This window comes from Capsella rubella, unplaced genomic scaffold, assembly GCF_000375325.1.
Source record: "Capsella rubella cultivar Monte Gargano unplaced genomic scaffold, Caprub1_0 scaffold_8, whole genome shotgun sequence".
NCBI lineage: Eukaryota > Viridiplantae > Streptophyta > Magnoliopsida > Brassicales > Brassicaceae > Capsella > Capsella rubella.
Window position 1 is genome coordinate 1,287,433 of NW_006238916.1, and position 15,523 is coordinate 1,302,955.

The window sequence follows — 15,523 nt, forward strand, 5'->3', positions numbered from 1 at the left end:
TGACGTTAAATTTCAATAGCAAATATTGCAAAGATATACTGTTAACTACTTAATCAAAGTCACTCCCTAACTTTTACTTCGAGGCATATTTTCTTTAAAGTACGAATTAACTTCAATAGTGAGCATAGAAGTCAACTTTATGATGCATATTTTCTTTGATTCCTGAATTTTTAAACAAATTGCTTTCCTATTATCGTCGTCAGTGAAGAAGTCAGAGCTTACTCGTTTTGGAGAGATATAGTGAGCATAGAAGTCAACTTTTTATTCTAAGGAAACAAGTTGCAAGCAATAACGTTGACAAGAAAAACTGAAGAACAAGTTGTCAACTAATACTTCTTGTCTTCTTTTCGAACTTCCACTATTGGCCACTAAAAAATTTCGAGTAAAACGCCAAAACCAATCTTTTTAATATCAAGGCTATATTAATAATAATAATAATAATATCAGCACATGATTAGCTCTATATATATCTGTCACAAAGGTAGAACAAGTATCATCAACGCATACAAAATTCAAAAAAGAATATATCAAACTCCATTTGTTTCTAAGAAAAAGATCTCCAATCGAATGGCAGGAGCATCTTCTAATTGGTCTTCTAGTTCTAGTATATCATTCATCCCAACGGGACCTCAAGTGTTCATCAATTTCCGTGGAAAAGATCTACGCAAAGGCTTCATCAGCTTTCTTGTCCCTGCCTTGCAAGAAAAAAACATCAACGTGTTTATAGACGAGCATGAGAAGAGGGGCAAATACCTAATCAGCCTGTTCGATAGGATAGGTGAGTCTAAAGTCGCGTTGGTTATCTTTTCTGAAGGATACACCGAGTCGAAATGGTGTTTGAACGAGCTGGTAGAGATCAGGGAATGCATGGATCAAGAAAAACTCATAGTGATCCCAATCTTCTACAAGCTTGAGCCCGAGGTGGTGAAACGTCTTAAAGGAAATTTCGGCGATAAATTCAGGGATCTGGAATATATATATCAAGATCAACCAGAAAGAGCCCAACAATGGAAGGAAGCTATTGTTTCTGTTTGCCAAAATTTTGCCTTGACCTTGCCCGAAAACAGGTTTTTGTTCTTCTACTTTTTTTATGTTCTTGTCACTTTACAAATAATAAATCTGATCATTTAGTATGTTCCGATACTAGTTATAATTACAAATTTGTAACATTTTTTCGTTTTTTTTTTTTTGCTTTTCTTATACCAAAGTGATAAATCCGATAAAGATTTCGTAAGATTAATCGTCAAGGAGGTTAGGAAAGTGCTGCGGATACCAAATACATCCAAAGGAAGAAAAGGAAAAATAAGAGAAAATGATGTTGAGGGTTTCCCAGTTCCTGCAAGTAAACTCACTATCACTATGCGCGAGACACCAAGGTAAGTCCATCCACTGGAACCATTTATGATATACTAAATAGCATTCCTTCTTAAAGGATAAAATTTAAAATATGGCATTTGCATGAAAGAAAAGATTTGTTACTAGCTAAGCTAGCTATGTTTGATTTTCTTATTGGACTATAGATTTAATGTATTGTTCAAATGAAAGGAATATAAACCTCCGAGTTGTGTTTCCTTAGAAATTTTTTCATTTCGTTGTTTGGATTTATGATCAGTGAGGAAGCCGTTGAAGTTTCGTTGCTCAATGAATTTTACTGGCCTGATAACATGTCTGGAAATTCTCCAAATAGGAAACAATTACCAGAGCAATCGTACGAGGTGATCACATTAGTTTCTTTTTCTATATAAGTTTATTGGTATCATTATCAGTATATGATATTGACAATGATATTTATATATCGACAGTTTAAATTCTGGGTTCTCAATAGACCACAAGGTAATGTTTTCATGATTGACGCAAGGGAGCTTTCTATTGCATGGTCAGATAACTCCAACCATTGGATTTGGCTCACTCTCCCAAACCAAAATCCAAAGTAAAACTTCTCTTTATTCATTATACAAAGTTATAGAAATAATCTTCGACATATTTGGTAAGCTCTCGCCCAGTCTACATGATCTTTAATAAATTCTTATCTTTATGAAAATAATATTTTTTTCAGTGAATCAGACGGGGAAGTTGCGTATTTAAGAAACGTTTGCTGGCTAGACATAGCCGGAAAGTTTGACACACGATATCTGTCCCCGAACACAAGGTATGAAGTAGTGTTCGTGGTGATGTTGGAAGACACAACATTCGAATGCGAGACACCGGTGAAGCTGAAGCTGGACTTACCTAGTAATAGGGAGAATCCTCAAGAGTGGAGTATGGACATGGTAGATCACATAACTGACGAATGGATTGATATTCCAGTCGGCGAGTTCACCACATCGAAGAAAAACGTCGGAGAAATCTCTTTTGCAATGTACGAACACGAGTCCCTACTGTGGAAGTCAGGGCTTTACGTCAAATGTGTTGCCATTCGTCCCAAACACTAGCGTGTGCTATTGTGGTTTGTTATTTTTAAAGAGTTAACTGTTGTTTAGTTTATTGTCATACAATGTTGAATAATAAAGATTTTATAATTAAAATTATATGTTATTGATCAATATTTATAAAACGGTATTTACATTTATTAAACCTAACCCGGATTTAATCCACTTCAGAAACAAAAATCACATATGTGTAGGAAATCCGAGTTTGGACCAAATGCTCCAAACAATTTACATTATAGTTCAGAAACATGCGATTTGGCTATCGCCTAATATTAGTTGGAAAGCATTCTAAGCTCCGGCAAAACATGAAGGCATTTGAGTGGCATAATGATTTGAGTGGCTTAAAACCTAAAATTTTACACTACATTAAAGAATTTGAGTGGCATAATGGTTTGTAATACCCCCATTAAATGTTCGATATTACAAGGTGGAACCTCCTCAGCTGCAGTTTGCACCCATGGATAAAAATACATGGGTCTGAAAAAGACCACATATATAATGACAACTTTCAAAACACATTTCTACTAGGTTTTTCTATATAGAGGAGCGTGTACGAACTGAAATGTTTTCCAAGATAAATAAGTTCTAGTATCGATAGAGGTTCGAAAAAGAAAAGTATAAATAGAGGTATACTCATCTTTTTCTTTAACAACTTCATCACCAGAATAAGCATGAGAATGAATTTGATCATTTGCAGAAGAAAATATTACGATCACATGTATGAAATGGGGATATTACATATACAATAATATGAAATTTATTGACAGTATAGGGAATGACCATTTAAATTTTAATGTGTGGACGACCAATAATTAACCATACAATAGTCAGTGGGAACAAACAAAAGGTGTCACACTTCTTAGCAAATTCGGCTTGTCACTTTGTCAGCAAACTTAAGTTCCCCATTTCACACATGATTCATATATACTATTGTTTTTTCTTTTTGGTATTTTATACTAAATATTCTTTGTAAAAAACCTTTATGCAGAAATAAAAGGACATCTAAAATGCACAACTTAAATGTTACGAAACAAAACTAGTCTTAAGGTCTTTAGTTAGAAAACTATATAAATATCAATTTTTCCAAAACTTTTTTTCGTGGTTCTAAAATGTGTGTGTGTTTTAAGTGCCACATAAGAGAGCTTTCACAAGTTGATGATTGTCATCTAATTATATTGACCATTTTAATTATTATATATCTATTTCATTTTTTTTTTGTTAAGAACATAAATATGCAAATATGAATTTTTGGTGGTGAAAACATGGACTAGTCCAAAACAGTTGTATATCCTTATACTTTAGTCAACTTTGTTTTTCATTTTCTGTTGAGAGCGATCAAGTTGGTCAACTATATATATACATATACTAGATGATGTGATAAATTGTATTTACAAAATATGACTTTAAACTGTGGTTACATGATACCGTGGAAAAATATTATTATATAAATAAAAACCCCATTTAATGAATTTAATGAGTAAAAAAAATTCTATGAGAGTTCTAATTACAACGAAAGTAGAAAGAACTTAAAGAGGATTTTTAATTTTACTTTTTGGTGACCCAAAAAAGAAAACTAATGAGGATTTTTCATTAATTTGGAAGACAATTACATTTTTCTTTTAATTTAGTATCTTTGACTATTTTTAATGGCATATTATGTCGTTGATAAATGTTTTATTAAAACCTTATCATTTTAATATGTAGTGTATATAGTCCAAAAGAGTTGATATATGTCTTAGACTTGGTCAACTATAATATTTCTTTCTTAATTTATTTACATATATTGAGGCAAATTTTCTTAGAGCACATTGGTTCCCCTATCCATATAATAGAAGAAGATATATTTTACTCGTTTTTAGGGAGATTTAGTCAGAGAACAAGTGAGTCAACTTGTTTTCGAGACTTAATTGTCAACTATAATAATTCTGACGACAAAAGAAAAAGAAACAAGTTGTCAACTAGTTGTAATATCTATTGCAACATCTATTTTTGTCCACTAAATCTTCTAGGAAAATGCCAAAAATTTACTTTTTCAGAATATTATTCATAATAATAATAACTACTATCACTACCTCTATAAAGTGACTTTTCAAATTCAACCAAACATACACATTAGCTTCATCAATCCATATAGCTAATTCAAAGAAGAACCAATCAAACTCCTTTTGTTTGCCTTTCAATGGCAGGAGCATCACTTATTTCTTCCTCTTGGTCTTCCAATGTATCATCCATTTCAGGGCCTAAAGTGTTCATCAATTTCGGTGGAAAGCAGCTATGCCAAAATTTCGTCAAATGTCTTGTGCCTGCCTTGATGGACCTAAACCTCAATGTGTTTATAGACGAGCTGGAGAAGAGGGGCAAACATATATTCAGCCTATTTGATAGGAAAAGTGAGTCAAGAATCGCGCTAGTCATCTTCGCTGAGGGATACACAGAGTCAAAATATTGTTTGGATGAGCTGGTACAGATCAAGGAATGCATGGATCAAAAGAATCTTAGAGTGATTCCCATCTTCTACAGGATTGCTCCAGGAGTTGTGCAACTTCTTAAAGGAAATTTTGGCGATCAATTCCGCGACCTGATAGAGAGATGTCATCATCAACCAGAAAGACATCAGAAATGGATTGAAGCTTTGGCTTCTGTTTCCCAATTGTTTGCCTTGTCCTTGCCAAAATACAGGTTTTTATTTCTTCCTCTTTTATATTCTCTTACTGTGTTTGGATACTAGCTATAATATAAATAACTTGGTAAGGTTTTGGCTATCAAAAAGAAACTTTGTAGTGGTTTTTTACTGTTTCTTGTAATACACTATACCAAGTATAAAAAGAAAGCTAGTTGACTCATTGATTAGTTTTTGCTTTTTTTCATTTCTTATCGAAGTGAAAAATCCGATGAAGATTTCATAAATTTAATCATCAAGGAGGTTGGGAATATGAGGTCGTATACCTCGGTTCCTGCAAGGACACTCACTCACACTATACACAAAGCATCAAAGTAAGTTTTTTTTTAAAAACAAAAAAAACTGTTATGTTATTTTTTTTTTTTGTAAACCCAACTGTTATGTTATTTAGATGATCATATGATAGCTTTAGTTTTACTGCATCCCAGTATATAAGGAAGTTGAATTAGCTTTATATCTTTCAAACATTTTTATAAATACAAAAAGGTCAAACGATAATTAACCAAAACTCTGTTTTTGCATTGTCCTCAATACAGCAGTTCTATTGTTCCTGCTTCTTCTTTTGTTGGGAGATACTTGCCAAAGGACCCTCAAATTTTCATCAACTTCCGCGGAATAAAATTGCGCAAAAACTTCATAAGCTTTCTCGCCGCTGCCTTGAGAGATGCGAGATTTAACGTCTTCATGGACGAAGATGAGCCTTTGGGGTCAGATTTGGATAACCTATTTACGAGGATAAACGAGTCTAATATCGCACTAGTGATCTTCTCTAAGGATTACACTACTTCAAAGTGGTGTTTGGATGAGCTGGCCGAGATTAAGAAATGTAAGGACCAAGGTCATCTAAGAGTGATTCCCATCTTCTACAAAATTGAACCTCTCGTTGTGAAACAACTTAGGGGTAAATTTGGAGATGGATTCAGGGATATGAAACGCAATCATCAGCACGAACCAGAAAGAACTCAGGAATGGAAGGATGCTTTAGTGTCTATTCCCCTAATAAAAGGCATGTCCTTGCCGGAACAAAGGTACAATTTTTGCCTAAGTAGATTATAAATTTAGAACCTGATAAGCTTTCTTGTTGATATCTTTCACTTGTATGGTATTACAGTAACATGACCGACAGAGATTTTATAAACTCAATGGTCGACGATATTCATTTGTTGTTGGAGCATATGGAGTCGGGCAGATGAAACCTAGAAAGAAACAGAATGATGTAATTCAAGACATCATCGTAACTTTGCGTACATGAAACAAGGGTTTATCTGTGTTTTAGTACTTCTTTTTGTCCCTTTTTTATAGTAAACTTCTATATATTAGATAAGTGTACGTGACTTAGAGTCTATGGTTTTGATTTAACCTCAGAACAGTTGTAGTTAACCACGCTTATATAAAAGTTTTGTTTCTCTCTTAATTTGATGTTTCCGCTTTTGATAAGAAATCATGTGCTGATTCTAATAACTTCATCAAATCTTCCAATATGGTTTGATGTGGATTTTAATAAATTTATATAATATGTTTGGTTAGGTTTGTACCAATGCTATAGTTTATATGTATGGTTGAGTTTGTACCAGTGTTATGATTTATTGTACAGTATATTTGTATATATACGAGGTAGATCTTTGCATGTGATTAAAAGAAAATCTCCCGCAAAGAAAATTCTTACAAAACTTAAGACCATCCACTGTTCTTCGAAAGAATAGTTCCACTGGTTTAGCATCATCTCTGGTCTTAATTTTTTTTTTATTAAGTTTGGATATAATATAATTTTTTTTTAAAAAGTTATAGTATATGGTAAAACTTAAACATTCGTTTTTGCTAGTATTGCTACTCTAGACACTTTACTTTAATCATGACTCTTGCATAACCCATAATTCTAAATACTAGGTTCACTTCTCCAAGCAACCTTTTAATAAATAACATATCACACTTTACAACTCTAAGAGCAACATTATAGGTGGGTTTTTAATTTGGGTATGTTAGTATTAGTTTAATATTAAATATGAAAAAGTAGAGTTTAAGAGATCTGATTTTGTTTTTAGTTTTTGGATGTGTTTATTGGTACAATATTAAGTTGGGTATCTTAGAATTTTTTTTTTTTTTTTTTTTTTTTTTTTTTTTGTAATTTGTAATTTAAGAAAATCTTATATTTATTGCAAATTTAGAATTTAGAATTTGAAAACATACATAAAAGAGAAACTATAAAAAAGTACAATAAAAAAGTTTATCGTCGATTTCGTAGTTATGTGGTTTAGAGAGAGAAAGAGAAGAAGAGAGAAAAAAAAGAAATATCTGAGTAAAAAAAAAAAAAATTATTATATATTTCTCACCTCACCCAATCCTCGTCTGCCACGTGTCGTATCTTAACCCTCAACATAAATCCTTCTCCAAACTTACGTATCTTAGTTATATTAATCAATTTTGATTTATTTTTTAACCTTAATACCCTAACATACTCTCTAAATCCCATTGTTAATGTTGGTCTAATATCTTAGCTTTAAACTAAACAAACACTTCTTCATTTTGAGCCTTAACACATATGCAGCCCATTACAACAACACATCTGCAGCCCATTACAACTTATATTACAAAACACAAGTCCAACTTCCTAGTTGACTTTGTCCACATCTTCTTGTGTCGTTGACCTTGACTCCGCTTCTTCTTCTTCCTCACGTGAGCATCTTCCTTCTTCTTCTTCTTCTCCTCCCCACTGCTTTCTTTTTTCTCTTTGTTGCAGATTTATTCGAGATCTCAATTCTCGAGAGTGAGATGTTAAACATAAACTGTTTTCCATTAATTGAGTAATGTATGTTCGTTTTTGTAAACTCGAATTATAAATTTTCTTTTTCCTGTATGAACTTTAGTATGATATTCTTAAAAAGTATAAATTAGAAAAATCATTTTGATTATATTTTTGATAAATTAATGTGGAAACTACTCCGAAATTGTACTTCATCTATGGTCAATGAAACAGTAAAATATAACCGATAGATAATCCCAATCCAGAATTCACCGAGAACTCGAGAAAAGGGTAAACTCAGTCTAGAAGATGACTATGAAAGAAGAGTCATTTCGAGTAGGTAGTATTGTTAAAATGGGCATGGACCCCCCAATTAATAAATGGGTACATTGTAAAAAAAAGACCCATTTAGTCCCATTTATCTGATTTTATTATATGGGTTTATATGGGTATACCTATTTAGACCCATTTATTAAATGGGTTTTGAGTTAAATAAATGGGTACCCATTTAAACCCATATATATATATATATATATATATATATATTTTTTACTAACTCTAAACTACGTTGTTTTTGGTTAGGTTATATTACTTTTTAACAAAATATTTATTTCTTATGTGGAAAGATTATCTCATACTTTTTAAAGAATAATAATAAAGAATAAATTAAATTATATTACTTTTTAACAAAATAAGTTTATATAATCATTAATCAATAAATTTTAGTAAACTAATCAATATGAGTAATTTAAAATAATTAATTAAACAATTCTTAGGTATATTGTAATTTTATAACAAAACAATGTTATATGGGTCTAAATGGGGTTAAATGGGTAAGAGAAACTTAAATGGGGTTAAATGGGGTTTAGTATTAAATGGGTTTGGGTATAAATGGGGTGGGTTTTAAATGGGCTGGGTTTAAATGGGGTGGGTTTACCCATTTTAACAACACTACGAGAAGGTTGGATTTAGATGGTGATAGATGATGAGAGAGAGAAAGAGATTGAAGAAGATAAACTGTGTTTGATTGATTATCCCCAAATTGCAAACACATTACATATAACGTGAATAAGATTATTGAACCGGACAACTAAATCCGAACTCAGAGGACTAAACCAAGATTCTAATTGGTTTATCCTGTTACAGTCAACTATGAATTTTATTTATTATATATATTACCTTGAGGAAAATGTTTGAACTCCGAAATGAATCAAACGACGTTTACAGATTCTAGAAATATATAGAGCAAATTGCTTCCCCTAACTCTATCTTTGCGTGACTTACTAGTCAACACGTTTTGGCCTGAAGTTTCCAGGAAAGTAGCAAATAAATACATTAGCCTAGCGTCATCAATCTATTATCCATGTAGCAAACTCAACCGAGAATCGATAAAACTCGTTTTGTAATTTGCTCTTCGATGGCAGGAGCATCTTCTGTATCTTCTTCTTGTTGTTTTTTCTAAACTCAAAACAAAAATCGATAAAACTCGTTTTGTAATTTTCTCCTCGATGACAAGAGCATCTTTTGTTTCCTCTAAGGGACCTCGAGTGTTCATCAATTTCAGGGGAAAAGACCTTCGGAAAACCTTCATCTGCTTTCTTGTGACTGCCTTGAGAAAGGGAAACATCAACGTGTATATAGACGAAGATGAGGAGAGGGGCAAAAAGCTAACCACACTGTTTGAAAGGATACGTGAGTCGGAAATCGTCTTGGTTATCTTCTCTGAAGGATACACCGAGTCAAAATGGTGTCTGGATGAGCTGGTAGAGATCACGGAACGCGTGGAACAAGAAAAGCTCAGAGTGATTCCCATCTTCTACAAGCTTGATATCGCCGTGGTTAAACATTTTCAAGGTAAATTCGGCGATCAGTTAAAGGATCTGGTAAGTAGATGCGATAATACTAAACCAGAATCATCATCCCAAAAATGGAAGGAAGCTGTGGTAACTATTTGCCAAAGGTTTGCCTTGAACTTGCCAGAAGACAGGTTATTTAACTTGCACTTTTATGTTCTTGTCACTCAACTGATAATTTTTGTGTAATGTTTTGACTGTTTCTTGTATAGTACTCATTTTCCCCTTTTTCTTTTCTTGTACCAAAGTGATAAAACCGATGAAGAATTCATAAGCATAATCGTCGAGGACGTTAGGAAAATGCTGCTGGATACCTCCGCAGGAAGAAATGGGAAAACATTACAAAATGACAAGGCATCAAAGTAAGTTTTTTTATACATACAATTTAGAATATAGCTTTTGATTTTACACCTCTCGATCATTTGGAAAGCTTTTCTGCATTTCTCTGTTTTGGTTCTAGAGTATTGGAAATCAGTTGAAGCATTGGAGAGATAAAAGCCTTAGAATAAACTTATATCTTTTTCTTAGTTTTTGCACACTGCAATACAAACTCAAACATATCTAGACAAATCTTAGCAACAGCAACTCTACTAACCAGTAACCACTACACACTAATTCCAACTTAACTCTTAAAACATAGCTCAGTCTTACAAGCAACTTTAAACGATACTAGAATACTCTTTCAACAACTCCATTAATTGAACTAACCACACTTTTTTTCTAAATTATCCTTGAACACTTCTAGTTTGGTTTGAGAGCCAAAAAGGCATTACTCAACACTCCCACTTGCCATTTTGTCACTCAAACCAAGTTGTTCACAGAATTTATCAAACGTAGGTCCTTCCAAAGCGTTGATGAAGATATCATCTAGTTGATCTTTACTCATGCAGTAACTAGTTGAATGTCTCTCCTTCTCTCTAGTTCTCTGACAAAGTGATACTTAATTGTGGATATGGTATGTTCTTTCCTGTTGGACGAGATTCTCTCCAATACCAGTTAATTGTAGACTGGTTGTCACAGTAGATAGGAACTCCTCCTTGAGTATTATTGAAGTTTAGCTCTTCTAGAAGACGTTTTAACCAGATGGCTTGATTTGTTGCTCCACATAAAGCCATATACTTTGCTTCCCCGTCGATTGAGCAATGGCATCTTTCTTGCTGGTTCTCCAAGAGAACTATGACATCTAATACTGAAACAGTAACCATTAGTTGACTTAAGGTCTTCTCTATATCCACCCTAATCACCAACCAAATTTGAATCTCTTGTCGCAATATCATCAATCCTACATCAATTGTTCCATTAATGTATCTGACGATTCGCTTAGCTTCTTTCACGTGCTTCCTTCTATACACTTCCCTTTGCTTCATGATGTCTTTGTTCCACCCCTTTATTATGATTTCCTTTTAAGATTCTTGTTTCTAAATTACCTTTCTAATTCGCCACTCTGTTTTGTTGATGATCTTGAACTAGTATTTCCTCTCTAACAAAAACTGCATCTTCGTGTGTGCAAGGCAGCAAAGTAAAAGCTTTTCTTATGATTTCGTAGCTCTTTTCTATAACCATTTAAATGTTATTTAAATCACCACCTCTTCATTGTAATTTACTAGCTGTCTTTTATTAATTTCTTAGTGGTGACATGATCTATGTTGAAATTAAATGATTGGAACCTCCGAGTTTATATAACTTTCTCTCTTTTGATGTTTGGATTTTATGTTCAGTGAGGAAGCAGTGGCAGAGCAGGTCAAAGTTGACAAGTCAAAAAACATGACCAAAATATTACCCGTGCAACCGTATGAGGTGATAAAATTTGCTTTTATTTTTAGTTGATTGTCTTTATGTATGTTTATGAAATTGACATGGACAGTTATATATATATATCAATAGTCAAAAATATGGGTTCTTGAAGCAAGGGAACTTTCTATTACATGGTCACACAACCCCATATATTGGCTCTGGATCCCTCTCCGATTATTCCCTTCCCAAAACCAAAAAACTCCAAGGTAAAATCTTCTCTCAACCTTAATTATTATATTTTCCAAGAAAAAAAAAAATTATCCCAAAAAATATCCCATATTTTGTTGTTTATTTTTTTTTGGAAAAATAATATCCGAATAAATAAAAGTGTACAATTTAAACCTACAAAAATAATAATGTTATTTACTAATCATTATTAGTTATTAATATAATGGATAAATATATTTTACCACTAAAAAGGATCAAAAAAAAATTTGAAATATCATCTTGAGTTTTATTTTAAAAAAATACCACGTAAATACATTATTTATCCAAATTACCATAAAAATAAAACTATTTCTTTTTTACATTCAAAATAATTGTAAAATTCTAAACCCTAAACCCTACCCCTTATCCTAAGTGTAAATAGTCAACCCAAACATTAAAAAAATAGTTACACCTTTAAAAAGCAAATGTTTTATGTTTATGGTATATGTGTAAAAAATAAAAGTTTTGTGCTATTTTTGAAAATAAACATTATAAAATAATTTACACCTTAAAAAAAAAATGTTTTATGTTTATGGTATTTGTGTAAAAATCAAACTTTTGTGCTATTTTTGGACAAAAAACCCATGCAATTTATAGTATTTTTTGGGAAAAAAAACTTAAAAGGTAGTACTGTATATGAGAATTGAGAGACTTTCTTATTTTAAAACCTTTTAAAGAACTTTTATAAAACTGATTTGTAGGCTTCTAATTATAAGTTTTGTAAGCTCTCCTACTCGTATATATATCTTTTCCTAGACTTAATTTCTATTACTAACCACAGTATTTTTCAGGGAACCAGGTAATAAGGAAGTTGCGTATTTGAGAAATGTTTGCTGGCTAAACATAACTGGAAAGTTTGACACACAATGTCTGTCCCCGAGAACAAGGTACGAGGTAGTGTTTGTAGTGGTATGGATTGGAAGCAAATGGAAGGGACCAGTGAACGTACAGTTGGTCGTGCCCAAGAGTATGGGGAAACTACAAGAGCGGAGTGTGAACATATATGACATTGAAACTATCAAGTGGATGGATATTCCGGTCGGTGAGTTCACCACGTTGAACAAAAATATGGGGGAAATCTCTTTCGCAATGTGGAATTACGATTGCGACCTGTGGAAGTCAGGGCTCTTCATTAAATGTGTTGAAATTCGCCCCAAATAAGTGTGGGGCGAAAACTTATATGAATATTATGATTTACTACAAAACTTCTTAGGAAAATATTGGTAAGAAAATATTATGATTTATAAGTATGTACTAGATTTTAATCTACCGTGAAACTTTTTTAAAATTTTTATATATTATTTTTAAATTAAAATTTTCTATTATGCTTGAAATTGTTAAAAAATTGTGGGGAATTTCCAAAATACCTCTTTTCAAATACAATTTTTTTTTAAATATCTCTTTTTCAAATTTTATAAAAAACAACTAAAAATGTTGAAATATATCCAAATATGTGTGTAAACTTATAAATATACACACAAATTACCTTTTAAAACATTTTTAAAACCTTATAAAATTTGTAAAAACGATTTAAAACATTTTAAAACATTATTAAATATTGAAATTTTTTGAGAAATACCCCTTTTGGTGTACCCTTTTTTAAAAATACCCCCTTTATCTATCCATTTTCAAAAATACCCCTTTTTAAATATAAAAAATTATAAAGTTTTATATAGTTTATAAGGTACTTCTATATAATAACTACTACTGGGAGATTCGATACAAATATTTAAAATGTTTTAAATAGTTTTAAATCGTTTTTATAAGTTTTATAAGGTTTTTACAAGGGTTTATACGGTTTTTATAAGGTTTTTATAAGGTAATTTGTGTATATATTTATAAGCTTACACACATATTTGGATAAATTTCAACATTTTTAGTGGGTTTTTTGATAAAGTTTGAAAATGGGGTATTTTTAAAAAGAGGTATATGAAAAGGGGTATTTTTGAAATTCCCCCTTAAATATTTGTATCGAATCTCCGAGTAGTAGTTATTATATAAAAGTACCTTATAAACTATGTATAACTTTATAATTTTCATATTTAAACAGGGATATTTTTTTAAAATGGATAGATATTATAGGTATTTTTGAAAAGATGTACATCAAAAGGGGTATTTCTCATAAAATATTAAGATCGCATAATATCAAAATTAATTAAATCATTTTGATTCGACATGTCTTATATTGGTGTTGTTAACACAGAGAAAGATCATGTGGTGATTTGTAGGGTCGGTAAACAAGTTTTTAAGCCTCCCATTTGCAGTGTTTGTTGGCTATGAATGGTCCTAGAAAAACCAACATGAACACAATGTTGTTTTTTGTCAATTTAATTTTCAAAACTTTCATCCAAAAACTATTGACTTTCTTTTCATTTCCATGTAGTCTCCAAAAAAACTCCAAGGGGATAAAAACACGGTCGAGAGACTTTTGCCTCATTGTTTTCAACATGAAAGTTTTCTTAAAAATCAGACTTTGAAATATGGAGAGAAAAATATTTGGGAGAGTTTGATATAATGTTTGTTTGTTTGATTATTAATTGGTTAAACCGAGTAATGTGAACAAAATAGATATTGATTAGTTCAGTTAAGTTTGGTTTTCAACATTAATTAATTTGGTTCAGTTAAAGAAAATACCGGTTGGTTTAATCCGATTTTAGCTTAATGTAATTGAAAAGCATATTGATTTTTAAGTTAATCAAAATAATATCCGTCTAACATCGATTCGGGTTGGTCTACATCTAATTTATATTAAACCGGTTTAATTTTGGGTTGAAGTCAAACTTTTAAACAGGTTCTTTAGATCTTTTGTTAACGGGCGATTGCGGTTGTTAGCGGTTGGTACCAATCATAGAAAATGTTCCACACCGCTTTGGATCTCTCGAAATCGCTGGATTTCAAAAGCTCCATTCCGCAAAAGTTTGCGGTTGCGGGAGGTTTAAAAAAGGAAATAAACTAAAAATGAAAATCTTTAAACTGAAACATAATTTATCAACCCTACAAATTTATTTAGCCCTTATTTTTTTAACACAAATAATTAATCATACTGGAAATTTTATTTAGAGAATTCACATTTAATTCTCAAAAAATAATCATTCTCTAAATATAATTTCCAGTATGATTAATTATTTTTGTTTTACTATAAAATTTATTTGTTTGACAGTTGAATAATTATTAAATATGTATATCTAGTAATTATTTATGGTTTTTAATTATTAATCATGTTTTTAAAAATCATATTTTCATAAATATAAACTAAAAATATATATAATTTTAAAGAATTATTAATTCATTTGTGGATTTTAGTTTTTTTTTTTTTAACACTGAATACTTTATTAATTACCAGGAAAATCATTGTGAATTACATCAGAAATACAAACTGAAATATGCTGATAATAAGTAAACATAGGAACAACTGAACGCTGAAATTTGGCTAAAAAATCAGCCGGGTGATTTGCTTTTCTTGAAACCCAACGATACTCAACATTATGAAATCTTGACTCGCAACTACGAATTTCGTGAATCCAGTTCAATATATCAAACCTCTGAGAGTTGCCTTTTAAGATGTTCATCAGAATTTGATTATCTCCTTCAAAAATAAATTTTCGATGACCTTTAATCCAGAGATGATGCATAGCAGCTAGGAGACTTTGACATTCCGCTTCAATAGCATTGTTAACAAAAGAACCCGTAGAATGACCAGCTCCCTTAAAAACACCTTGATCATCCCGAACAACCCATCCAATTGTTGCTCTTGTTTGAGAATTCAGGAAACTACCATCAAAATTGCACTTTAGCCATCCATACCTAGGCTTTTGCCAAC

The 15,523-nt window shown here is 31.6% G+C and overlaps 3 protein-coding genes across 4 annotated transcripts; all 3 read left to right on the forward strand.

Annotated features, from left to right (window-relative positions):
* The first annotated feature begins 520 nt into the window (after window positions 1–520).
* On the forward strand, window positions 521–2,485 carry LOC17876003 (protein PHLOEM PROTEIN 2-LIKE A5). Its single transcript, XM_006280367.2, has 5 exons — window positions 521–1,067; window positions 1,209–1,376; window positions 1,613–1,715; window positions 1,803–1,930; window positions 2,057–2,485. Exons 1-5 carry the CDS (start codon window positions 568–570, stop codon window positions 2,430–2,432), a joined length of 1,275 nt encoding a protein of 424 aa, XP_006280429.2. The 5' UTR covers window positions 521–567; the 3' UTR covers window positions 2,433–2,485.
* A 2,123-nt stretch (window positions 2,486–4,608) lies between these two features.
* Window positions 4,609–6,441, forward strand: LOC17876527 (protein PHLOEM PROTEIN 2-LIKE A5). Of its 2 annotated transcripts, none has more exons than XM_006279581.2 (4): window positions 4,609–5,108; window positions 5,310–5,423; window positions 5,646–6,137; window positions 6,221–6,441. In XM_006279581.2, the coding sequence occupies exons 1-4, from the start codon at window positions 4,609–4,611 to the stop codon at window positions 6,300–6,302; spliced, it is 1,188 nt and encodes a 395-aa protein (XP_006279643.1). In that variant the 3' UTR covers window positions 6,303–6,441. The 2 variants fall into 2 exon arrangements, with proteins under 2 accessions (XP_006279643.1, XP_023633293.1); XM_023777525.1 differs by having other exon boundaries at window positions 5,649–6,137.
* Window positions 6,442–9,146: 2,705 nt separating this feature from the next.
* Window positions 9,147–12,970, forward strand: LOC17876173 (protein PHLOEM PROTEIN 2-LIKE A5). The gene is made up of 5 exons (XM_006280557.2): window positions 9,147–9,836; window positions 9,951–10,064; window positions 11,421–11,499; window positions 11,587–11,702; window positions 12,495–12,970. Exons 1-5 carry the CDS (start codon window positions 9,358–9,360, stop codon window positions 12,862–12,864), a joined length of 1,158 nt encoding a protein of 385 aa, XP_006280619.1. The 5' UTR covers window positions 9,147–9,357; the 3' UTR covers window positions 12,865–12,970.
* The last annotated feature ends 2,553 nt before the right edge of the window (window positions 12,971–15,523 follow it).

Bases quoted from the DNA above. Each gene is read 5' to 3' on its own strand.
- LOC17876003 (XM_006280367.2), top strand. From the start codon at position 568: ATGGCAGGAGCATCTTCTAATTGGTCTTCTAGTTCTAGTATATCATTC. The intron at 1,068-1,208 runs GTTTTTGTTCTT...CTTATACCAAAG, and splicing joins TTGACCTTGCCCGAAAACAG to TGATAAATCCGATAAAGATT. The intron at 1,377-1,612 runs GTAAGTCCATCC...ATTTATGATCAG, and splicing joins ACTATGCGCGAGACACCAAG to TGAGGAAGCCGTTGAAGTTT.
- LOC17876527 (XM_006279581.2), top strand. From the start codon at position 4,609: ATGGCAGGAGCATCACTTATTTCTTCCTCTTGGTCTTCCAATGTATCA. The intron at 5,424-5,645 runs GTAAGTTTTTTT...TCCTCAATACAG, and splicing joins ACTATACACAAAGCATCAAA to CAGTTCTATTGTTCCTGCTT. The intron at 6,138-6,220 runs GTACAATTTTTG...ATGGTATTACAG, and splicing joins ATGTCCTTGCCGGAACAAAG to TAACATGACCGACAGAGATT.
- LOC17876173 (XM_006280557.2), top strand. From the start codon at position 9,358: ATGACAAGAGCATCTTTTGTTTCCTCTAAGGGACCTCGAGTGTTCATC. The intron at 9,837-9,950 runs GTTATTTAACTT...CTTGTACCAAAG, and splicing joins TTGAACTTGCCAGAAGACAG to TGATAAAACCGATGAAGAAT. The intron at 11,500-11,586 runs GTGATAAAATTT...ATATATCAATAG, and splicing joins TACCCGTGCAACCGTATGAG to TCAAAAATATGGGTTCTTGA.